Raw genomic sequence first — 25,624 nt, 5'->3', positions numbered from 1 at the left:
TTTACGAACACTCATCAGCACCTTCTGTGTGGCTGGTGCTAGACCAGGCTGCGGGGAGGTTCTGGGATGTTGAGGTGTAAAAAATGGCAAGTCCTGCCCTCAGGGAGGCCCTGAGAGAACGGCCATGTGCTTGGGAGGGATCCCTCTTAGCTGGGAAGGGCCAAGGCTGCTCAGAAAGAAAGTGACCTGCAATCTGGGCTTTACAGGAAGGGGAGGATTTTGGCCGGCAGGGAGAGTGGGAAGGGGTGTCCACACAGAGGTAGAGGGGAGGCAGAGGCACTGGGGTAGTGGCGTCCTGTCGGCATCATGCAAGCACCTGCTGTGGGTCTGGAGCCGGGGTCACTTGGGGCGACACCCCCTCAGCCTGCTGACCCATGGCACACGTTTCATGGCTGGGAGGTGGGATGGAGTACACACCCTACCCCGTCACCCCACCACACCCCACCCCACTTCCTGGTCGAAGAGGAAAAAGCAGAGTCCAAATAATGAGGCCATAAAGCCCCTCCTGATATGTGTGGTTTTAGGGAAGGAAGGGAGTGATGGTCATTAGGAGCAGGAAACAGCCTGTCCTTAGGGTTTCTGCTGTCTGGGACATCCTGTGCCCTTTGGTGTCCCTGAGGGGTCTTTGAACTTTAAGAAGCTGCAGGTTCTCTCTGAGCAGCAGGTCCCCCGCTGCAGTCAACTAATCCTCTCCTCTGCACTGCCTTTGAAGGGGTAGGAAGTGCTGGGGGCTGGTTTCCAACACCCATTAAAACACCAGCCCCTGGAAGAATTGGAGACAGAGATTGCCTCCAGGTGGGGGTGATGGGAGGATGTAGGGGGGCCTAGGAAACTACTATGAGGGAGGGGGGACTCAGTTTTCAACTTATGCCCCTTTGTCTCTGAATTTCTACCATACAGTTATTTTAGCTACTCCACACCAGGCCTTCTCCTATTGGCTGAGAAAAACCCTCCCTGAGAAATCAGGCAGTTGTTATTGTTTATGAGTGGAAAGCTTATTAAATCTACACTTCTAAGCAATCAAAGTTGCTAAGTCTAGGTGAAATTGAAAATCTTGGCTAGTTAAGAGATGTCAATGGCTAAAAAGGAAACGAATACTCACTGTCCTTTTGTTTCTTTGGGGGGAAAAGGCCAATATAATACTAATGAATTTAGAGCATTTCTTTTAAGTAAATGCTTCTAAAAGATGGTCATTTTGAGGGTTGACTATGAGGTTTTCCAAAACCAAACCAAATTTCATCCTGCAGTCTGTAGATGACCTTTGAATGATTCCCAATTTGCTGTCTTCTCAAGCCTCTAGACCCAGGTCCAGTCCCCATTCACAGGGTGGCTGGGTTGGACGAAGGCAGAACCTGTGAGGTGGACCAGAAATCTGATTTCAGACCAGAACGCGGGAGACCCTTGGTTCCAGGAAGAACTTGCTGCAACTGGCTGTGTGGTGTTGGGTGGTCACCTCTCTCTGGGCTCCAGATTCCACTTAGATGCAGACAGAAGGGCTTCAAGAGCCCTTAAAGTCTCAACTCCTGTGGTTCTTGAGAGCCTGAGTCTCAACTAGAAAAGGAATTAATATCCTGAGCATCAATTTGCTGGCAATATGTTTTTAATGTGCAAAATTTTCAAGTACCAAAAAGGAGAGGCAGGGTGAATATTGCAGAGCACTTCGAGGTTCCCAACCCTGACCCCACACTCTGGGCGTTATTCCCAGAACACACTGCACCCACTCAGCATCTCATGGACCCAGGTACGTCTGTCTTCCTCTCCCACCCTCACCCTCCGAGCCTCAGGTATAAATGGGAGGTGGGAGGGTAGGACTGTTGCTAGTAATGTCTCAGAGCTATGCTTTAGATAAAGGAACTGGGGGGCATCTAAGAAGATGGGGACCAAGTCTGAATCCCCTTCTTGAATGTCACAGGGGCTCCAGGTTGGCGCCCAGAGAACAGAGGTGTGATTCCTCCAAGCTGGGTCCAGGAAAAAACTCTTGGCTGCTCCCCAGCACCTCTGCTCCCCGAAGCCATGTCCATACTCGGCAGGCCCCTCTCCTCTCCACAATGTCTTGCTGGAAGTCTCAGTGCCCTGAGAGCAGACCTTGAGCCCCTCCAGGTCTGAAGGCTCTCAAGCAGGCTCTCCACTGCTAACCCTAAGAGGAATTTTCTGTGCCGTCCACGGTCTCCTGAGGGCTCCTGCTGGCCCCCGACCTCTAAGACGGCCACTCCTGCAGGGGTTAGCAGGTTCCCATCCTTTGCCCTCCTTTGGGTCTGGGGGCAGATTTCATCCTCAAAGAGCCAGGCCATGCGTGGAGATTTGTAGTATAGACTGCCCAGGCTCAAGTTATGCTTGACCATTTACCAGCTGTTTGACCTTGGGAGAGCTTCTCAACCTCTCTGCCTCAGTTCCTTCATCTGTGAAGTGGGGATGATAATAGTGAGTTCATGTACGCAACATGCACTGCCTGGCATGCTGAAAACGCTATTTCTCTGATCTCCGGGCACGCTCCACGCCACCCCCACAGCTCTTGGGTGTGAGGTCTCTGTTGTGTATCACATTTCCTTCCCCTGCTCTCTCAGTATTTTTCCTGCTCTTAGTGTGCCTTTCAGCATCTGTGTTGAGAGGGACCCACCTTGGTCTGCACCTTAGATATGTGTCCTGTGGGCACACGAGTGCTCAGCGCTGTGCCTGGCACGTGACAGATAGCAGAGTCTGGATGAAGCAGAGTCTGGATGAATGAGGACATGATTAGAAGGGATTAGGGTATCTGCTTCAGCCCTCCAAATCCTCTGGGGTTTCCCCAGCTCAGACCTCAGTGAGCAGCAGCCTTCAGCAGATGCATGAGTGTATGAATTCCCGCCCCTAAGATGCACATAGCCATGGTGGTGATACCAACGTCATTTCTGCCCCTCTTTGCTCCATCTGCCACCACAATGCCCAACACACCTGCCATGATAGTCATTCCTCTGGATGGAGATGCTGAGGCTGATGGTGTTAAAATGCAAAGTACTTTGGGGACTAGGAAAGGAATGTTCCTCTGAACCAGGGACTTCATGAGGAGAGCAGGAGCAGACAGGTAACCCCGCACCCGGGACATGGTGGGGGAAGGGAAAGAGTCGCCACCCTCTGCCCTTCTCCACCTCACTGCAGAGCTCTGCTGTGTGGGCCCCAGAGGGACTAGGAGCTTTGACCTTGGCCTTCTGAAGCACTCCACAGGGGACAGCTACGGAGGATTCATGGCAGCTATAGATTTCCCTGCAACTGAGAGATCACTCCCCATTTACACATCAGTTTTCTCTCCGTTGTGCACAGAAAATTCCTTCTTGACATCTGAAGGGTAGCCTATGTTAGCCCGAGATTCACTTCTTTGGAAGGTTTTAGCCATCTTTCCATTTCCTGCCCTATTCAGTCTGGTGCCTGCAGCACCCTTAGACGAATTACACTTTAGGCTAAGAAGCAGAAAGCATATTCTTCTGACTCTCACCCAATTTCCCAGTTTCCTTCAACAAACTAAGTGCCGTGATTCTGCTAGCCCTCTCTTTGGGCAGACTTTCCTCGGCAGAACCTTGGAAGCACATTGCATGAAGGGAAACACTTTGTACTCTTCAGCTCCCTTGCTGTGTTCTTGCTTGATAAGCCAGGCATGTGGTGTTCTCAGAGAGCCAACCTGGAACCAAAATTCAGGGTTGGTCTCCCCAGCACTGCAGGACACTGTTGACAGACTGGCGAGGGGTGAGTGGAGCCACAAGCTCAGACCCACTTATGCCGCATCAACCTGTGTCCTCAGAACCCTCCCCATGCCTCACATGGCCCTCCATCTAGTGCAGCTGGGCCTAAAGGAAGGTCCACTGCAGACTTGAAGGAGACCAGGGGTCCCAGTGAATCATCGTGCAATTTGGGAGGGGGGCTGAGCCTTGTTGGTGCTGCTATAGCGTCTACATGGCTTCATGGCATTCTGGACTTCAGCAGGTCATGTCGGGCCCTTTCCCGGGAGCCCTTCTGCACTCCAGGCCCAGAGCAGGCCACAGAAGGGATGACGGCCGTGGGGCTGGGATGACATTCACCGTGTCAGTGGTTAATTTTAGAAGAGCTTAGTGCTTTTGTGAAGGCTTCTTTTGAAATAAAAATGTTTCCTCAATAGATTATCTTCCTTTAAAGAGCTAAGGAGAGCCTCACAGAACTTTTTAGCAATAGGAATATCTCCTTTGTTTTGCCTTATTACAACCCACCATTCACTTTTTCAGTTAGTGAAGGCACATGATCTTATGCCATTCTTTGACGGAATTCATTTGAGGTTGAGAATGTCCCAGATTTAAAAGCACATAAGAGGCCTCCGTGGGAAGGCATTTAGAGAATCCCTCTCTTCAGATATCATGGTCTGAAGCAATTTAGGCTGACGTTCTTTTGTCTTCTTGGATGTTCTATAAAGCCTTTGTAGATCTCTAGTTTCTTCCCTTGTATTCCATCACACCACAGCCCTGTGCTTTGGAGGGCTGAGCACAGATGGCACCATTAGCACAACCATTTTGGAGGAAAAATAGGCATGAGGTCATACAAAGAGTCAGTATGAGACAAAATGTCTCCCTTCTCTAAATGCCCATGGCTTTCAGCTTCTGATGTCTACACCTGGCACTGAGTCTTCTCCAGTTGTGTCATCAGGTTGTCTTATTTCTCTAAGTATCTGTAAGCCTGTAAGTAATTTGTGGGCCTGGATATACTCCTGTACCAATGTGATGACATCCACAGCTCCTAGCACAATGGTGGTACTCAGGTTAGTTGAATCAGATTCTTGTCTCTGCCTGTATAGTTCAGTGTGGTAGCAATTAGCCACATGTGGGCCTTTAAATTTATCTCAATTAAAATTTAATAAAATCAGAGTTTCAGTTCTTCAGTCATACTAGCACATTCCAAACGCTCCATGGCCACATGTGGCCACTGGCTGCCATATTGGATAGTCACACAGGGAGTGTTGCAGCATCACAGAAGGTTACACTGGACAGTGCTGGTCAGCACTTGCTGACTTGTCTGTGATCACTGCCAGACTGTGGGCTTCCTACAGGCAGGGCTGCTTGTGCCGCTCACTGTTGTGTACTTGGTGCCCTGAAAGTGCTGGTACAAGATAGGGCCCACCCAGCTCTTATTGGAAGAATGAATAGCAACTCTGCCTTACCATTGTGCTCAGTCTTCTAGATCAGAATCACAAAATGATTCCATTTTGAACTGGAAAACCCCTTGAACCCCTGGTTCAAGCCCCTCACTTCCCAGCTAGGAGGACAGGCCTGGGGAGTTAGGAGCTTTGCCTCAGCTCCCCAGAATAATCGGGGCAGGTCTTTAACATCAACCATAGCCTCTGTCTTTTTGGACCATCGCTCTGTCCACTTTGTCAGACTTTCTTTAGTGTTTCCTTTGAAATGCTAACAAGGAAGCTCACTTAAAGTGATTATTTAGAAGAAAGTGTCCTTAAGCTGACCAAGTTAACCTCGCTGTAAGCAATCTAGAACAGATGTATCCAGTGTGCAAATATTGGTAGCATTTCCATTAGTTTTGGGAACAGGATAAAGGTTCCCATGTTCTAACTAATATTTTGCATTGTTTTTGAAGTCCATCAAACTTCATAAGGCAAGGAATGAGATACAAATCTTGAAAGGGAAGAGGCAAAGCAGTCGTTATCTGCATTTTGTAAGAGAATCATCTGGCAAACTGTTGGAGCCAGTGAGTGTTCATCAGGGTGCAAATCACAAGACATACAGTGATCCATGGTTTTCTTATACACAATCAGTGATCAGTTACAGAAGAATAGAAAGCAGACCTCGTTCACAACTTCAGCCAAAGATATGAAATACCCAGGAATGATGCTGATAAAAAAAAAAAAAATAGGAAGACCTTGATGATGCAAACTACAAAACTTTGCCAAAGGGCATTCAAGAAAGCCTGAAAAAATGAAAAGGTGCCCTAATGTCCCAGGATGGCGAGACTCAAAACTTCAGTGATGCCAGTTCTCCCCAAATTAATCAATTTAATCAGTACAATCCTAAACTAAAAGGACTTCTTATGAAACTTGACAAACCAAAATCATATGGAAGAGTAAAGTTCTCAAAAAAGACTAAGGAAAGGAGGGAAGGAGAATTGGCTTATTCCTTCCACTCACTCTCCTTGCCTTGACAGAGGCAGAGTTTTTTCTTAACACCCTACAACCTCTTCATCTGAATCAGTATTGTCCCCTCTGAAATAGTCACTCACCTTGGGAGGGTATATCCTTATTTCATCAATGTAGCCATCATTCTAAACTGCTTTGGAACTTCTACCTGGAAACAGCTTCAGACACCCCCTCCCCCCCTTCTATAGACTGCTTTCCCAGGCAAAAATCAACATGGCTTTATGGATTTTTTTTTTTTAGTAAAATTTGCAAACATCATTTGACTTCAAGTCTATGGAAGTAACAACACACATGTTTGCATTCATTGGCTCTGGATGGGCTCATGGAATGCTCTGAGCAGTGGGGGCATCATAGGAAGAGGCTGGGAGCCTCCCGAGGGGGTGCCCCTTGTTTGTTTGCGTGCTCATGTTGGGGGCCATCCCCTCATGCCAATGATGAATGCCAATGAGGCAGTGGGGGGAAGGGCGCCAAAGGTAGCCTCTGTTCTGTGTGCTAGTGGGCTGTTATGTAGACCTAGATGCTCTTGTGCTGCTTTCACTTCACAGCCATTAACTGAGCCCTACCGTGTGCCCAGCCTGCTCTGAGAGCCGGTGGAGCAGAGGAGGGCGAGACCGTCTCACTGTGTCAGGACCACCTTTGTCATGTGGGAGCAGGACCACAGCTGCAGGTGCTGGTGAGCCCGTAGGAGCTATTTGGGCCAGGAGACAGCTTTTCACTGAGGTGACCCAGCTGTAGCCCCAGGGCCTGCATCCCTCAGGCCTTCACCAACCCTAGGCTGTGGGATGCACAGGGAGCTGAGCAGGAGTGTGGCCTGCTGCTGGGAGACAAAGAGAAACAGGGAGCTATGCCACAGGCCACCACCATCACCCTCTTCCTGTGAAGGCAACACATGGTCTAGACTGGTGGTTGTCTGTGATTATCCTCACAGCTGTCCTGGATGGGGTGACCGCCTGCCAAGAGCAGTTGGGCTGCTAAGGCTTCCATGAAGCCTCTGTTCAGGGGTCCCATTCTCTCAGTCCCTGGACCACATCTGCCAGAACAGGCCTGTTCTGTTCAGTTAGCTCATTGCAGAAGAGAAATGGAATTTAAAGGCATATGATAGGGTAAAAACTGTTCAATTTGCCATGAGCCTCCCTTCCCTTTTGTGTAACCTCTCCCCACTTCCCTCATTAACTCCCAGCTCTCTGAGGGCACCTGAGTTTGCAGCTTGGGCACAGCCAGCATTCCTTCACTCGGGCATGTATGTAGAAGCAGCAAGACTCTCATCTCTTCCAGATCCCACTATTTGTCAGGCGCTTTGGTGTCTGTTTGACCATGAGGAATGCTCATCCCCATTCCTTCAGAATGTAAGCTTTGTGGAAGCAGGGACCTTGCCTGTGCCGGCATCTGGGACAGCATCTTGTCATAGAGAGCATTTGACACATATTTGTTGAATGAATGAATGACATTAAATACCATGAGCCCTATTTAGTCATAGATAAGGAAGCAGAGGCTCAGAGGTGTAACGCTGTTCCCTCAAGAGGCAGAGCTGGAATTTTCATTCGGGTCAGTCTGACTCCAAGCCAGGCCTTTTCAAATACAGTGCTCTACTTCTCCATGAAAAGGGGGATTTCATACCATCCTCCCGAGGCTGCACGGCCACAGGCATGCATGCACGCATTCACGCACTCATGCTCATTGACCAGAGTAGGGGATAGAATTGCCCATGCTTTGTTTTCTTTTTCTTTTTCTCTCTTTTTCTATCTCTCATCCCAGTTAGTTGAATTTTTGTTAAATTAAAAGTTTAAGGCCCATTTGAAGTGGATCTCGTGTGTGTGTATGCATATATTTATACACAAACACATGCGATCCCAGGCAAGACTACTTTGAGGGAAGGCCAGACCTGACTCATATACTTGACATCAAAATCCCATCTATATAAACCTGAAAACCTGAGTGTTTTTGTGATTTCAGTACTTTGGTTAGCTAAGAGAGATATATACTATATACTGTAATGTGCCTTATCCATTTTCACCTACTATGATGTTATCCATTATAGCAAAATGCACTGAACACTATATTGGTTGTTATTTACCCAGTAGTGATTCGGAATTCCATGGTATTTTAAGATTATTTGTATTACGATGGTCCTGTATGTGGTGGAGGTGGAGGTCCTAGATCTACTCTGGTAGTTGCAGTGTTCCTGAGTCCCTACAAGCTGGTGAGCTCAGTTTCCTATATAAAAATAAAAGCAAAAACTTCTCCGAGGTGAGAGAATGTTGATGCTGTGTTCCCTATAAACAGGGTTATTGATGATCATAACAATTAACCCTATTATTCAACCTGTATAAATGAGTGTAGCCTGGTACCCCTGGTGACTTTTGAACCTTGTAGGTAAAGTTTCTATGTAGCTACAGTTTGAGGGCACAGTCTGGTTCTTGGCAAAGAGGTAGTGGCAGTAGAGAATTTCCCTTCTAGTGTAATGCTGGGGTGTTAATTATTATTTAATTAATTAACAATAATGAATACAAACCTGCCTGTTATCTCCTAGAAACTGCCATGGGCCATTCCTGTTATTACAGAGTCAGTAAACATTTATTGAAAAGGGACCAGCAGGCAGTATGCCCCCAGGGCGACTGAAGCAGGACCCAGGCCAGCCCTGACCCCTCCACTGGAGAGGGTCCCCTCATGGGAGCCGTTTCCTGGGTTTTTCATTCCACCCCAAGCACTCGTTTTACAAACACAGCCAAGAGTACTTTGAGGGGAGGCAGACCTGGCTCGCAAACCTGACATCAAAACACCAAAGTGTCCAAGAGACAGACAGACAGGCTCTGAGCCAGGTAAAACTGAAGCGTCCAAAATGGCACAGGTACCAGGCCCAGAACACCTAGTATCCCCCATGCCTTCCAGGGTTTGGAGTGAAGCTAGTACAGGGGGAGCATTGCCTTTCAGAATCCCCACATGGTATATATTGGATTTCCTGAAGCAATTTCAGAGCAATGTGTTCTTTTGTTTTAAGATAAAATCTACTCAAGGCCATTAAGTTATTATTGTGTCTGATAAATCTGGACCACATGTGACATGAGGCCTGTCTGTGTCCTTAATCTCAGTCACTTACTGTGTGTGCTTAATGCTACATGTTTTTGTTAAATATAATGTTACCACAGACATAAACCTAAAATAACATGAATTTTTTCAGTCAAGTGATCTTTAATTTAAACTAAAAATAGCCTAAACCGTAGTTTATGTAGACCTCAAATATCAAGACTCCCACCCCAATGCGAGTTCAGCAAACTGTAAATTTATGAGGCACTTGGTTAGCATTTGAACATTTTAAACCAGATCAAGCACAATCTGTATTAGAGACAAGCTCCAGAAAACCCAAGAGTTGCACTCCTAGCTGATCCTGCTGACTGGAACATTCCTTAGGGAAGTCCTTCTCTGGGGGCTGTCAGAATGAACCGTTAACACAACACCCTGCAGGCAAAGGGGTGTCGAGGGCGCAGTCAGCATTTCTGAGCACTTTTGTAAACATAGTTTTGTCTCCGGAGAGACCAGGTTCTCTGGCCAGCAGAGTCTGGAATGTGGGCGAAAGAACCTCTTTGATTTTACAAGCAGCTTGATCACCGGAGAAAAGTTGGAAGCATGTCACAAGTGAAACATTCCTCCATGTGTGGCGAGGCCATTCTGCCAGGGCTTGGATCTCCTCTGATGTGGTTTCCCAAACAACAAGGAGCATCTGGTGGCTGCTCAGGACGTCCCAGCTCAGGACGGTGGGAGAGGGTTTATGATCATGTGTTGATTCTCCCTGGGATTGGATTCTCCAGGGTCGGCAGTGATGCAGTTTGACCTGCTCCACATGCTGTGCTTACACTATGTCCTTAGAGATGGAGGTTGGAGCCACTTTTCTCATGAGACATTGTATTTCTGTAACCTCTACACGTACAGCAGAGTTCCCTGAAAGCCATCAACATTTTCAGATCTACCCATTTGAAAACCCTATCACCACTTTCATTTATAGATATCAGTCAAACCCTAAATCAAATTTAAGCTGACTTTTAATATCCTTTGCTACATGCGGTTGAAAAACCAGTCAGTTCCTATGTTTCCTGAAACGAAGAGATAGATGTAGGTATAGATATAGATATAGGTATAGGTATAGATGTAGCTATAGATACAGATACAGGAACAGGTACAGATAAAGATATAGATATCAAGCAGGAAAAAAAATAAAAACCCGAGTAATGACATTGAAAAATTACTCTTATTGGTCAGATGTATCTGATAATTTCTTGGTTCTCTACTTAACCCTAATTGGATGGAGTCTTGACATCTAGGCAGGAGAGCAAGACTGCATCTACCTAGAGATGGTTTTCATTGTTCGGTTGAGCAAGCTGCTGCCACCCTAGAACCAGCAAGACTGCATCTACCCAGAGATGGTTTTCATTGTTTTGTTGAGCAAGCTGCTGCCGCCCTAGATACCATGCATGTGGATCCTCCGAGTTTTTGATGTTTACTGCTGCATTAAATAGTTAATCCATTTGATAAATATTTACAGAGTGCTTGCTCTGTGCCAGTCACTGGTGGACAGGCTGGGATGGAAAGCTGCCCTGAGGGCACCTGGTGGGGTGGAAGAGCCTGTGGGAAATCCCGGGAGCCGGCATTTTGCAGGGAGAGGTTTGGCAGGAGAGGCCTGGACTGAGGGGAACGTGGCCCCAACATGTAGGCAGCACTGCAGAAGCTTTCCTTTCTAACAAGATAGCAGGATAGTTGTTGGTCAGCTGACCCATTAACCAAAAAATTGGTTCAAATGGGGAAATGTAAAGAAATTATACTTATGTTCTTAAACATTTTGTCATTTTGTTTTAACTTAAGCCATGAAAACGTTCATTTTTTTCACCGGTTTTGTGGTGGGAGTGAAAGCCTTTTCTTTGAGGGAAGCCGATTGGGCTTCCATAGCCTTCACAGAAACCACAACTATAATGTGATGAGTTTAAATCCAGTTTCTTTCTTTTTCTTTTTTCTTTTTTTTAGATTCAGCAGAATTTGAAAGACCCATGTGAAGCAGTCTGGGGGCAGATTTTTGTGATTTTTTTCCTCATCTTTTACAGTTGTCTGCCCACACCCAACTTGGCAGCCTATTGTAGCTAGTAGCTAAGTTAGTTTTCATGAAAACAACTTAACTTTTATTCTCATATTTTGTTGGTTAACACAACATGTAGCCACATGTATTGATTGAAGTAACAGAACTACTGACATAAATAGGTTTGAGTATAAATACTGTTGACCCTTGGTAAGCGTACCCTCAACTATGGGAACAGACACGTGTGGGTGACCAGAGGGGGCCCTGCCTGCCTGGAGCAGGAGCTCGGGTGCCAGGCCGTGTTGTTCCGGGGATGGGGGTGGCATCAGCTAATCCAGCTCCATGTGGGGGTGGCCAAGGGAGCCTCTCTGTATAGGAGCATGGAGTGGCCTGGGGGTGTGCAGAGCAAGAACACAGGGGAATTGATGAAAGATGATCAGAGACGTATGAGGAAAACGGGGAAAATATGGCTGCAGAGAAGCATTTAGAACCTCTTTTCATAATTACCTCTGTTTGTGTCTGTCTCCTCTTCCATGCTGACTTGAGGTCAGGGATGGCTTATTGTACACCATTGTATCTTCTCCTTCTAGTCCATTCCTAGCACTTGAGAAACCTCTCATAAATATGTTTGAATGAATGAAAGTGTGTGTGTTTTCCACGGGGCTGTTGACAAAGAGTGAGCAATCCTTATGCACAGTGAGTCTCTCCCCTGGAAGTCACGGGTCAGCAGACTGTGGGCCACCTGAACACCTGTGTGTTCTGTGTCTCGGCTTTACCCCACTGACAGCGTGTGTGTGAACTGAGATCATTGTTCAGCTCAAATTGCATGTCAGCCTCCCTCGTCTAAGCCAGCATCCTGGTGTCTTCCAGGTACAACTGGGTGGGAAGGTGACAGGTATGATCTTGGTGGACCCAGCTATAGTGACATGAAAGAAAAGCCATAATTGTTCATGAGTTTTCATAAGTCAAAGTCTTGGTTGGTTCCCACTACACGTTAGTGTAGTGACTTCTCTGCAGGCAATGAAACACTAGATCATTAACGCTAGGATATGTTAATGTGGAAAAGCAAGTCCAAACATCAGAACTATAATATTGCAGTTAATGTAATTGGTTCATTCATTTATTATTCATTTGTTTAGTGAATGCTGTCTGTTACGTGGTCAATCAGTCTCCATTCACTGGCTAAGCAAGTCATCACCCTCTCTGTTTCTCTATAAACTTGTGACTCCTGGTCTGCTCTGTGAGAGTGGCAGAGAACCAGGTATCACCTGTGCCACCTTTTGTGTTTAAGATGTGATTTAGGTTAGCATAGTGTGCTAGAACCTGGATGAGGAGATGAGAAGCCTGTAATGAGTGTCCTCTCCCCTCCTTTCCCTTGGGCAGCTTGGGAATGAACCATGATGACGACCACTCCTCCTGCGCTGGCAGGTCCCACATCATGTCGGGAGAGTGGGTGAAAGGCCGGAACCCCAGCGACCTCTCCTGGTCCTCCTGCAGTCGAGATGACCTTGAAAACTTCCTCAAGTAAGTCCTTGAATTGTTCTGTACAATCAACGCAATAGAAAGTACTAAAATACTTCCTAAAGACATGATAGTTGGAGTCTCAGCCAGTGTGAGCAGAAGTGAATCTCTTAGAATTCTCAGCTGGTCAAGCTTCCTCCCAAGTGTGCATCTGGTATGACACTGGGCACCCAGCTGGTGATCATAAATCTTATCGATGGAAATGTCAATGCAGTGACCGTATCTTGACAAGATTTCATTTCACTTCTCTGCATTATTTTGACTGTGGGTGGGCACCACCCTAGTGGCACACTTTGGCTACTGTAGAACAGGGCATTTCCACAACACTCAGGCTGCTTCCCTGGACAGGAGTCCATTTGCTGGGAGGAGGGCTTGCTCACCTTCCTCACGTGTGGGACTGGGATGAGTTTATCTCATAGCCACTTTCTTTCCAGATTGTGTCTGCATCACTCCATTCTCAGACTTCCGTGGAAGAATTGGCCATCTGATGCCAGAACTTTGTCAAACAGAGTCTGTGCTCATATACAATGTGAATCCCTTAGTGTCAGGACCTCAGGGCTGAACTTACAGGTTTGACAGGCAGACCCTGATTGTTTCACTACTTAATTGCATCATCTCTACACCCCATGGAGACTGAAGGGGTCAGTGAGTCTCTCCTACACACAGAGCTTTATAGTCCAATAACACAGTGGAGTGCCCAGTGAACTCAGGGAGGAGGACCAAAGGCATCACTCTGGCTTCATCCTGGGTCTTCTTTCATGAGGTTTCCTGTGATTGGGAAACTAAATGGTACACAGGGCTTAAAAATGGGCTCATTAGGGACTTCCCTGGTGGTCCAGTGGGTAAGACTCCACGTTCCCAGTGCAGGGGGCCCAGGTTCAATCCAGGGTCGGGGAATTAGATCCCATATGCATGCTGCAACTAAAGATCCTGCATGCTGCAACTAAACGTGCCACAGCGAAGATCCCACATGCTGCAACTAAGACCTGGTGTGCCAATAAATAAATAAATAAATAGAAAAAATAATTTTTAAAAATAGCCTCATTAGTTTTAATGTAGGCTATTTCCTACTGAGTACTTGTATCACCAAATCATAATGCAATGTTGGAAGCCACTTGACATTATTTCATTTTACCCAGAAAGGTCAGTGAAACAAAGGTATTTTCATCTGCTCACATACACAGTACTGGTCCCACTGACTTTGTTGAAGTGTCCCATGAGTTTGAGCCCAGGAGAGGTGAACCAGTATCAGCCTGTGTGTATTGCGTGCGTGCAACTCTTTTCTTCAAGAATCTTGGCAAGAGGCTGGGTTTTCTTTTTACTACCATCTGCCTTGTTTTAGGAATTAAAAAATAAAAGCATTCAAGTATTTAACTCCTAATGGAGCCACAGCCACACAACCCCCAGTTTAATTTTTCAGAGCTGTTCTCAACATCTCTGAACATTTCCGTCCTGGTTGAAATCCCCAAGTCCTTTGCACGGTGTGCCACCAGCCAACTTTCATGGCCAGATGAGGCACCTGGACCAGCCAGCAGCCATGGCCTGACAGGCCCCCCAAGAAAATCTACTGAATTGGAAATAAGCTTGCCTATTTATTTATTTATTTATTTATTTAAAAGAAAACAACCCTACTCCAATTGTTTCTTTATTCATAGTGACTTTTGCTAAAGCCACATTCTAAGAAAATATCATAGGACTCTATTTCAAAAGCATTTTCATCCAAGAAAGCACTCAGACTCCCTGACAAAAATACATTAGCCATGTGGGTGATACGCCCAGGCCCTTTCCTAGTTGCCCAGTTCTCATGGCCTCCGGAGTAAAGATCTGCATTCAGCTATGTGGAAAAAGAGCAAAAAGTGCAGCCCATGTGTCTGGTGCCTGGTCATCTCCCCATAAATAATTTGGAGGTTCCTGCTTCTCAGTGACTGAAAAAGCAGAACAAAAACCTGGGTGGTACATTTGCAAACCAACTTGCCTCTCGGCTGTTTCAGGTCAAAAGTTAGCACTTGTTTGCTGGTCACAGACCCCAGGAGCCAGCACGCGGTGCGCCTGCCCCACAAGTTGCCAGGCATGCACTACAGCGCCAACGAGCAGTGCCAGATCCTCTTTGGCACCAACGCCACCTTCTGCAGAAACATGGAGGTAAGCAGCCTCGGGAGGGGAAGGCTGGCTCAGGAAGGAGCATCTGGCTTCTGTTGGAGGATACAGGCATTTACACTCCACACACACACACACACATAAACGTATGTGCATACATGCATGCACATACATGCACACGCGTATACCTCATGAGCAACTTCACGGGGCACCCAGAGTGAGCCATGCGCACACATGTGCATGCACACGTACACACACATGCACACATAGGCAGGGGGATGGTTCAGAGTTACTGCTGACACCAATAGCCTAATGTTTTATTTTGTTTTGTTTTTTAATCCAAAGGTGTTTCTTTCTTAGTAGCCTAATGTCTTAACATGAAAACATTAAGACACTAGGAAAAAGTAAATTAACCTATTCTTGGAGGTGATGCAATGTCACCTGACATCAAACCCGGCACAGATATAGAAGAGAGCTAAAAACTACTGGACGTTGGAGAGTGTCATATTGAGAACATTTAACAAATAATAAATTGATTATATGATAATAGTATTAATAACTCCATTAAAATGTTACCATTTACTGAACAATGCCCACATGCTTTGCCCTAAAGCTTCCAATGTGCCTGATCCCAGTTAACCCTTACCACAGACTCCCGAGGTTACTCTCCCCCAGGGTACAGATGATAACATCAAGCCTCAGGGGTGAACTGATCATTCAGAATGCCTTGGCCAGTAGGTAAGTAGAGGATTTGACTCAAGTCTGTTCACCCCCAGAGTGTGCACTTTCTCACCGTACTGCAGACAGCTGGGCCACTTCTGTGGGTGGGAGGGATGTGCCCAGGCCCTGGGGCAGGCTATCTCCATGCTGGGGCCCCAGGGGAGGGCCAGAGCAGCCTGTGGTTCAGCCAGCAGTTGGCAGCTGGCTCAAGGATGGATGCAGAGCCGGCACCATCATGGGGCAGGAGGACAGGAGCAGGAGAACCAGCTGGGGATGTGTGGGACTCAGGAGCCACCCAGTGGCAGTCGGCCTGGAGCTCAGGGCAGCATCTAGTCCCAGGGAGGCAGCCTGGAGGGCTGGGTGGGTGCCCAGAGCAAGAACTCAGGACGGGAGCAACTCCAAGACAGAAGGATAGACCGGGACTGTGCCTTCAAAATGAGACCCTGGGATCCCGGCCAGCACAGCAGGTCAGCCTGGACTCCGGGAGGCGGGATGCTGCCTCTTGAGTGTTTCCTGGCTACGCGTGAATTGGTTCAGGAAATCTGGGTGGAATCTGCAGGTGGGGAACTGCCTGCCATTGTTTGGGGTATGGAAAAGGGCCGTGCCTCACAACCAGGCTAGCACCTCCTGCTAGCTGTTTCCTCAGAGGGCATTTATTCACAGGGTTGTCCTGAGTCTTCCTCTTCCATTCCCCTGTGGAGGTGCCAGCAAGGGTCTATCTTCCAGGTCCTGGTAACAGGAAGCTGTCTCCCATTTCACACCCAGCCATGGCTGGGTTGAAGGACACCTCCCTGGGGAGATGGGACCAGCCCCCGGATCCGATCATCCCCAGTGGTCTGCTGCGATGTCTGGTGCTCACCATCAGCCTTGACCGTTAAGGCTTGACCATTGAGGCACTCATTCATGTACCATAGGCTGGCCAAGAGGCATCCTGTTTGTCTGTCCCAGCCTTCAGTCACTTAAAGTGCATGATGGCACAGAACTATCGGAGAGGGCAGGTTTCAGAGGGTCTTTTGATGGTGTGGTAACACCAGGAGATCCATGTGCATGGTACCCCAGTGGAGGATGCCGAGCATTCGAGAAGGGTAGAAGTGCCCCGGGCACCCAGAATGGAGAAGAGGGAAGCACCCAGCTGAGTCAGTGGACACACAGTGGCCACTCTGCCCACTGTGGAGTCTTCCCTGGCCAACAGGATTGACTGGGGTGGAAGCTGGACAGAGGCTGCCTCCTCCCAAAGAGCCACAGCCATTGCCTTCTAGGAGCCAGGCTGTTGCACATCAGTTGGGTGAGGAGAGATAGGAGGAGGGAGGTACAACTACTAGTGGCTCGTGATCTTCTAGGCTAGACTCTTTCCATGCACTGTCACATGAAACCCTGACTGCAACCCTTGAGGGCAGGGGCTTTGAACTCCACTTAGCAGATGAGAAAACAGAGGCTGAGAGAGGCTAGGTAATGGACCAAGGTCACTCAGCCAGAAAGGGATGGGCTGGAGACCAAGCCCAGGTGTGACTATTCCTGCAGGAGAAAAGGCAGGCTCCATTCATTCAAAGAGAGATTCCAAAGGAGAGAAAGGTAACCTGGTATTTTATTTTCCTTCATTAGCATCTTTTTGTTTGAAGAGGACAGTGAGAGGTCAGCAAGGCATGTTCAGCTCAGCTGTGTTGCTCCTTTCTCCCTAGAAGCTCAAAATACGACTATATAAAGTGAGATCTTTTGTTTTGTAAGTTAAAATGCAGCTGAACATTTATTCCTACAGCTCACCAAGAACCACAAAATATGCTTTCCTGCTTGCCTTTTCCTTGAGAATTCCACCAGTACCAAAACAAAGTTGACATTTTCCTCCCCAAATCCTAGCAGTGTTACCGACCAGGTTTCTTGGCCTCCTTAATCAATAGAAACTGATCAGAGGCCAGACAAGAATTTCAGGCAAGGCTTTATTGGGGCCCCTGCTACAGCATGGGGGTAGTGAGAACAAGTAACAGGTTCCTTTGCTTGCTCGCTCCCTGAGGGTTCCTTATATGGGGTGAGGGTAGGGGCGGATCCAGGGGTCGGGCTGGAGGGGTGGCCTAGGTGATTTGACCACCCCTTTGGTGGTGTTGTGTGCAGGGGGCATGTGCAGTATCCTGCTTCTGCTCCCGACACCCTGTTTTTGCTCCTGGCTTTTCAGAAGTGGCAGTTGGTTTGCTTTGGTCTTTTTGTATCTTGCTGTCCAGAATTTGCCCCAAATGTGCATGCACACGGTTGGTTTGTTTGTTTGTTTTTAATTAATTAATTAATTAATTTGGCTGTGCCGGGTCTTAGTTGCTGCACGCGAGATCTTTTAGTTGCGGCATGCGGGATCTAGTTCCCTGACCAGGGATTGAACCTGGGCCCCCTGCATTGGGAGCGTGCACTCTTAGCCACTGGACCACCAGGGAAGTCTGCACACAGTTATTTTTAGTTCCTTATAGTTTTTTTGTATTTTGTTGCTTGAGGAGACATTTGTCCAGGTGCAAGCACTGCAGCAGAGGGTCCCAGGTCCCAGGTCCCAGCCTGTCTCGGCAGGAGTGACTCCTTAGGGGTGTGGAGGTGCTCAGCTGACTCAGCATCAGCCTTAGCTGGTGGTGATCATCCTGCTTGCAAGGCTGGTGGTGCTTCCTTCAGCACAAATCTACCAGTTAGAAAGCAGTAACTTCTCACGCTGGGGAAAATGTCATACTAATGCCAAAGAGGCACTGGTGGATGAGAGAGGCAGTTGCCTGCTGGGACCCAGGACTTGGGGATGCTGCCCTAGGCCTAGGACACATCGTTGGAATCTAACCCAGGCACCACCCTGTGGAATTCTAAAGCTCGCTTGATTGGTGTTTTGCTCATTTGTGCGTTTATAGGTCTGTGTTTCAGTTGATGTTCAGTATAACAGGAGGCACACATATGTTGTACTGTTCCTTTCTTCCCCCTGTAAAACAGACTCTGGTGCTGGGATGAGCCTCGTTCTCTTCCTCCTGGTCCTCATCCCCTTATTCACTCCCTTTCATCTATTCTGTTCCAGTTCTACTTGCCTTCCTCCTCTTCCTCGAACCCACAAGGCACGCTCCTGGTAGGGATGCACTCTGCTTCCTGCTGGCTGTTTCCTCTACCTGGACGGTCTTCTCTCAGTTGTCCACATGACTGAGCCCCTCATCTTTTTTGAGTTTTTTATTTGTTTGTTTGTTTGTTCAAATGTAATGTCCTCAAGGAAGCCTACCACCCTATTTAAAATTTCCATCAGGTAACTCTCCCCTGCCACCTTTGTGGCACCCAGATCTCCTGATCCCCTAAGGGAAAACCCTGCTTTCATAAACTTATCATCTTTTAACATGCTATATAATTTGCTTGTTTATATGACTATTGTTTTGATAATCTCCCTCTTCTAGATTTTAAATCCTTCAAGGGCAATAATCTTACTTTTCCTCAACAATATTTTCCAACTGCCTCAGCCAGTGCCTGGCACATAGTAGATGTTCAAGTATGTGTTGCTCTGAAATCCATTCATGACCCTAACAGTAAATTTAAGTTCTTATGTGACTTCACCCAACCACTGATGAGACTGGACAGGTTCACAGGCAAGGGAGAAACCCTTACAGGCCTCCCCGTAAAATGAATTGGCTCTCTAAGCCTGAGTCCACATTTCTCCATCTGGTTCACCAACATACATGTAAGACTCTGTCAAATATCTTGCAAGGGTTCATACACACCTTTCCTGTGGCTTCCTCCCAGGGCAGTACAAGTCTGGTAGTGAGAGACTGCAGCCTGCTTCCTAGTGGCCGTGTCTCTCTCTGTGCATTAATTAATATCCTCATTGTTAAAATCTGAGACTCCTGGTGAGTTAATACACGTAAGGTGCTGAGAACTGGGTCTATCACAAAGTAAGCACCCAATCATTTGAGCTGATGAATGTGTTGCTGTTACGTTTCTGGATAACACTGGCTCCCCACTGTGGGGGCACAGAACTAATCTATCTTTGTACATCTCCAGGATCAGCATTTTTCTATATTGAACTCCTCAGGGCCATGAAAAATTAAGCATTATACAAAACTCCAGAGACCTTTAGCGCCAACCGAAATGTCATGTAATCCAATGCCCAATTGATCTCTATAACCATCATTATTCTTTAATGCCCTTGAGGATTGAAATGGATATCATGTAATGAAATGATCATGGTCCCAATATTGCCTTTAAATTTCTTATCCTGACATCTGCCTTCGGCCAAGATGGAGTATCAGGGACCAGATTTATCCTCCCACCTGAAGCAACTAAGAAATCAGATGAAATATATGAAACAACGATTTTCAAGACAGTGGCCATCAAGCAAGGAAGGACTGTGATCCTTGGGAGATGTGAAACAAACGAGGTGAACCCTCTGATTGTCCTGGCGTACTGCCTGGGCAGTCTTCAGGCTGTGGCATAGAGAGGGAGGGCTGTGAAGAAGCAGCAGACTTCTTGAGTTGAAGAAACAGAGCCAGGAGTACTGGGAGGCTGAGGCAGCTAGTGTTCACAGAGCAGAGTACCACAGACAAAAGAGCTTTACAAAGAGAGAACCTCAGAAATCTGCACAGGATCTGCACGAATCTTCAGTTTAGTACTGAGAAACGCATGTGTGTGAGAAAACTACCCAAGGCCAGGAAAAGAACCATCTGAAAATCTTAGGGGGAACAATCTCTGAGGCTCACATGGGCATCAGGTAGTGTACACAGAAGGGTGTTGTATCAGTAGAGTGGCAAAACTAGCCCCACACTAAATGCTGATCTGGTCCCACCCAATAAAGCTTAAAAGCAAAATCTGAAAGGATCAAACTGTTTCCAAGTAACTTAGCCAAGTCCTAGAACAAAGCTCAGAAACATTTATAGAAATACAAAACCAGCACTCAGTAAAATAAAATTCACAATGTCTAGCATCAAATAAAAAATTACCAGGCCTTCAAAGGAGCAGGAAAATACATCCATAATGAGGAGAAAAATCAATCAAAACTGACCTAGAAATGACACAGGTGATAGAATTAGTAGACAAAGGCATTAAAACAATAGTTATAACCATATTCCAGGTTCAGGAAGGTAGCAAAAAGAAAGGTTGAACATGTTAAGTAGAGATATGGAAGATATGGAAAAGATCCTACTGGTATTTCTAGAAATGAAAACTACAATATTTAAGATGAAAGATACCCTACTTGAGATTTCTGGCAAATGAGAGATTACAGAAGAGATGACTGCTGAAGATAAAGCAATTGAAGCTATCCAAAGTGAAACACAATGAGAAAAAAGACTGAAAACAAAGAGAACTGTGGGACTTCAGGTGGCCTAAGACATATGTGATTGATGCCCTGAAGGAGGTGAGAGAGAGAGGACTAAAATAATATTTAAAGAAGTAATTGCTGACAGTTTTTTCAAATTTGATGAAAATCACAAGCCCACAGATCCAAGATGCTCAATGAACCCCAAGAAACATGAAGAAATCCAGACCAAAGCTCATCATAATCAAATTGCTTAAAAGTGGTGATGAAGAGAAAATCTTAAAAGAGCCAGAGGAAAAAAGACAAGTTATGTAGAGATAAACCAAGGTAGGAACGACAGCATATTTCTCATTAGAAACAATGCAAGTGAAGAAAGACCATGGAGCAGCATCTTTAAAGCTCTGAAAGAAAAAAAGCCTGCCACCTTAGAATTCTACACCTTTTTAATAGGAAAAAAAAATTACTACCAACTAGATGCCATGAAAAAGAAGGACAACACTCATAGCCAGGAGTTTTAGGGGAATGAATATCGTGAAGACGTTACAACTCCAAAAATCTGGAGGAATTTCTTAAAAACCACACACATGCATGCCAGTTGGGAACGCTGCTGTCTGTGTTCCCAAGTCCTGGCTCCCCCAAGGCTGTGTCCATGAGGAGGACTTCCCTGGCAACCCCCTCAGCTTGCATTCCTGCACCGGGCCTTCGGGGGTAGCTTGGAAAAGCACAGAAACATTAATGAGGCAAGTGGGTTGTGTGTGCGTGCATGTGTGTGAATCTTCTGTCTTAAAACATTTCTAGAACTTTAAGCCTATTACAGAAAAGAAAATAATAATGGGGTGTAACACAGTATGGACGCTGCCAAGGGAATAAAACCACAAAACACATTGGTGCTTCAAGAGTTGAACATTTTCTTTTTCTTTTTCTGGAATACAGACCATAAAAATAAGAAGAAAAGAAACTGGATAGATTATATTTTGAGAAAAATACTAACCACCATGACTACTGGTGGGCAGTTTTCATTTTGCTGCTGCCTCTTACGAGGAACAAAATCTTATCCTTGGCGGAAGGTAGAGGATACGGTCTCAGGGGATCACGTTTCTCATGGACGCATCTTTGTTATTGTGTAAAAGCAGGGGTTCTGAGTTAGGGTCTGCAGATAGATTTCAGAGAATTTGTGAACAGGGATAGGGAAAAGATCACATCCTTATTTTTTTCCAACCTGTAACCAAAATGAGTATTTCCTTCCATTATGAGTGTGGGCAATAAGCCACAGCAGTCTCAGCAGTACCTGTGACTGTCACGTGATTAGGAATCACAGATCCTTTTCATACTGCATGAAAGTTGTAGCAGCTATTTGGAATTATCATTTATACTCATGACTAGTTCAAAATTACAGTTGTTATTAGACCTAGGGCCAGATCTTATATAATGTGTTGACAAGGAAACACGTGTTACTATATTAAAAATTTGTATTTTGCATTATATTTGAACTTAATTGTTTTGTTGCTAAACTTATGTATTTTATAATTATGCACTGACCAATATTATTCTGAGAAGGGTTCACAGGCTCCACCATATACTTCAGAGTACAAGGCCAGGTGCTGGGTGCTAGGCAGTGGCCAGTCAGCATTTGCTCCCCAAGGGACGGGCTGCCTTTCTGTGACTATTCCTCTTCTTTAGGTGGAATTTTCAATACTGAACTTCCTTCTGATTGGACTTCTGTGTGTGTTCTTCTTTTGGCATTCACAATTCGTAACCATTTTAAGACCAAACAAAATTAAGAGCCACTTCCTTATCCAAGGGTATAGGGTAAATAACTTTGGAAAAACATTACAGTTGCTTTGGGAGCAGCCTAGCTTCAAATATTTCTGCTCTCTTAAACATTTGCATACCAGAGAATGAAGAAAAATTAAAATACAGTCCATTTTCATTTCTAGGGCTCTGGAGATCCCCACACCATCATCATTGCATCTTTCATGTCTGTCTGCAGAATGCGGGTATTGTAAGGCACAAAGCTGTCTGTGGAAATATGAACTACCAAAGGAAAAAAAATTGGCATCAATAGCTGGCATTTGTTGCAGAAGTTGTTGGCAAATATAGCTGTCTCCTCTTTTAGCCAATGGTAATGTGATGGTTTTAATTCAATAAAGCATTTCAAGAAAGTCCAAACATTAAAAGTTATAAACATTGGATGGTAAATATTTATTAGAAAGGGGAAATGAACTTTATGCAATTAGCCCAATCCATCTTTTTTTATGATTACAAGTTCCTCCTGTCTACATCAGCAAAGTTGCTTGCAAAGCAAAGTCATTATTTAACAAGACTTAAAGCTATTTAAGGTCAGATATTCTGCCAGGTGAAACAGAGGGTGAGAAGGCCAGAAGTAGTTATTATCAGCTGAGAGGAAGAGTGTGCCATTGCTACTGGAGACAGAAGCAAGAAGTGGGGAGTTAGGGTAACGTTCTGCCAAGGATCATGGCATCACAAAGCCTTCAACCCTTTTCAATATGAAAGAGAAATTTATCTGTCCCCCCTCCTCACCTGGTTCCTGGAGATTCTTAGTTGAAAGGTGCTGTGTAATGACCACTTGTCCCTCCATCCTTCCTGCACCTCAGCAAAACATGCCACCATCACTGCTCCAAAGCACATGCCTGACTGCCCCACGGGGAAAGGAAGGTGCTGGGAAGTGATGCATAACAGCCTCATTGGTTGACTTGAGCAGGGGTGTGCCAATGTGTCATGGTGTGCGCAGTGGACTGAGACGTGCATATTATGCTGTTTTTTAAAAAAAAATATTGAGCAGAGAAGCTATAAGCCAGTTGTTGCAGGAAGGCAACAGTGTCTAGAATGGTAATCAGCATTAGAGGGTCTTATGCATTCATTTCTACCTAATGTTCGCTTCTTTGCTCTTTTGCATTTAATTCTTCTGGCCTTCAGCACACCATGGAGGTGCTGTCCATATCACACAGTGGTTAAGAAGATGGGTTCTCCAGTCATGCTGCCCAGGGTCATGTCCTGCCTCCATCTCTTGAGCATGTTACGTAGTCTCTCTATGCCTCCGTTTTCTAATCTGCAGAATGGGAAAAATAATTCTACTTAACACAGCATAGAGTTGTTATGAGGGTTAAGTAACAAATGAACTAGAGCACTTAGCACACAGTAGGTGCTCAGTAAACGTTAGCTGTATCATTTTTTCCATCAACTCATTTCCTGGAGTCAGTGGTAGAGGAGATGCTGTTTAGCTGACAGTCTCGTTGCCTGGTCCTTTTCTGCATCTGTCCCTGTCTGTCCTCACTACTCCTCCTGCCACTCTGGGAGCCTGTAACCTCCAGGAATTGCTCTGCAGGGTCCAGTATCTCTCTCTTGGTGTGCTTCCAGTCCCGAGGCTAGGAAGCCTCTTTCTGTCCTTTCCCAAGTCCCAGGGAGACTCTCATGGTCTTCTTGATGAATGTGGTATCCAGGAAGCTCAGGGTGTTGGAATTCCACCTTGGAACCAACAGTATTCTTTTCTCTGATGTTGGTCGTTTCTAAACCTGGTGGGTCATTAGAATCTCCTCCAGAGAATGGCAGCAGTGTGTGTGCCTCACTCCAGACCTTCTGTGTTAGAATCTCTGGGGGACGGGCTTCAGCTATTTCTTTTTATTCAGCTTCCCCGGAGATTCTCAGACTCAGCCTGGTTTGGAATCTGCTGATCTAAATGAAACCTGCCCCTTTAATGCCAGTGTACCTGGCCGGGGGCAGTGGGGTGGGGTGGGGGGGTGGTGGCTGGTGGACCAGGAGCCTTGCCCTGCTCCTCTCAGAGAGACAGGGCCTGGCTGGATGCCAGGTCGAAAGCCGCTTGCCCGCCTCAGTCTCGGCTTCCTGCCCAGCATCTGCCACCTGTCTCAGAACTGTTGAACTTTGGCAGTAGAGGGCCCCAATTTTCCAGAAGTGTTTGAACCTTTACAGTGGACTGCCTCCTCACAGAGCTCTCCAGACTTTGCAAGTTGTGTGTTATCCTTCACTTCTTGCCCACCCTCCTTGCCAGCTGAGTGCCCAGTGCCCCAGCCCTACCCTCACCCAGCAGCACCCACCCCAGGTGTCCCCAGCCAGGTGACAGTCTCTGCACCCTTCAGGAACATGGAAGGAGTAACCAGCCTTCCAGAAGTGGGGCTGGCACGCTGGCCTGGGGGAAGGCTTCAAACCACAGTAGTTATGTGTGGAAATTTTGGATGAGTAATTTTTCATCCAGCTCTTAGCATTTTATCTCCCTTTTGGCTTATGTTATCAGCAACAGATTTCTGAGGGCTTTTACATAACCATTCCCTTCAGTATTGTCTTGAGTCAGAGCTGCTCTCCAAACAGTGCATGAAGAGTGTCAAAATAACCTTGAGAGTACTTAAGAGGGAGACCACCAGGTGAAGAAAACGACAAAGCCTTGAAGGCATGAGCAGTCGTGTCTTTGTCCTGGGAAATTCAGACCTTTCCCGCATTTCCATGGTACTCCAAGGAAGGAAGCTCGGCCCAGGCTTATTTGTCATGCAGCACCTTGAGGAATTCTGCGGCATTCTCCGCACGACTTTCAACAAACCTTAAATGTGGCTAGTGAGGTAACAGATGCTAGAACCAGGGATCCATTTTCTTTTCCTTGCTCTTTGGACTGGACCCATGGCTTTCCATTTCATTTAAGCCAAAGATTAAGCTTCCCAACAATGCTTGCTGATAAAACACCTTGGGCAGAGGGCACAGAGCAGTCCATTCCACCACAAATAAGACAGGGATGAGCTCTGAAGGCCGGCTGACGGAGAGGATGCAAGATCAGAGGTGGGTGGGTGGGGGAGTGGGGAGAGGAAACTGG

General features: G+C 46.4%; 1 protein-coding gene across 1 annotated transcript in view; it reads left to right on the top strand.

Moving 5' to 3' along the window:
• ADAMTS17 (ADAM metallopeptidase with thrombospondin type 1 motif 17) overlaps positions 1 to 25,624 on the top strand; it is a 346,933-nt gene that overhangs the window by 176,258 nt on the left and 145,051 nt on the right. The window contains exons 9-10 of the mRNA XM_036844635.1: positions 12,588 to 12,728; positions 14,717 to 14,867. Of these exons, the coding sequence (XP_036700530.1) occupies positions 12,588 to 12,728; positions 14,717 to 14,867 (292 nt within the window). The remainder of the gene's footprint in view (positions 1 to 12,587; positions 12,729 to 14,716; positions 14,868 to 25,624) is intronic.

Source organism: Balaenoptera musculus, chromosome 2 (genome assembly GCF_009873245.2).
Source record: "Balaenoptera musculus isolate JJ_BM4_2016_0621 chromosome 2, mBalMus1.pri.v3, whole genome shotgun sequence".
NCBI classification, from domain to species: Eukaryota; Metazoa; Chordata; class Mammalia; order Artiodactyla; family Balaenopteridae; genus Balaenoptera; species Balaenoptera musculus.
The sequence above is the reverse complement of the archived record's forward strand: the minus strand, read 5'-3'. Positions and strand labels throughout refer to the sequence as shown.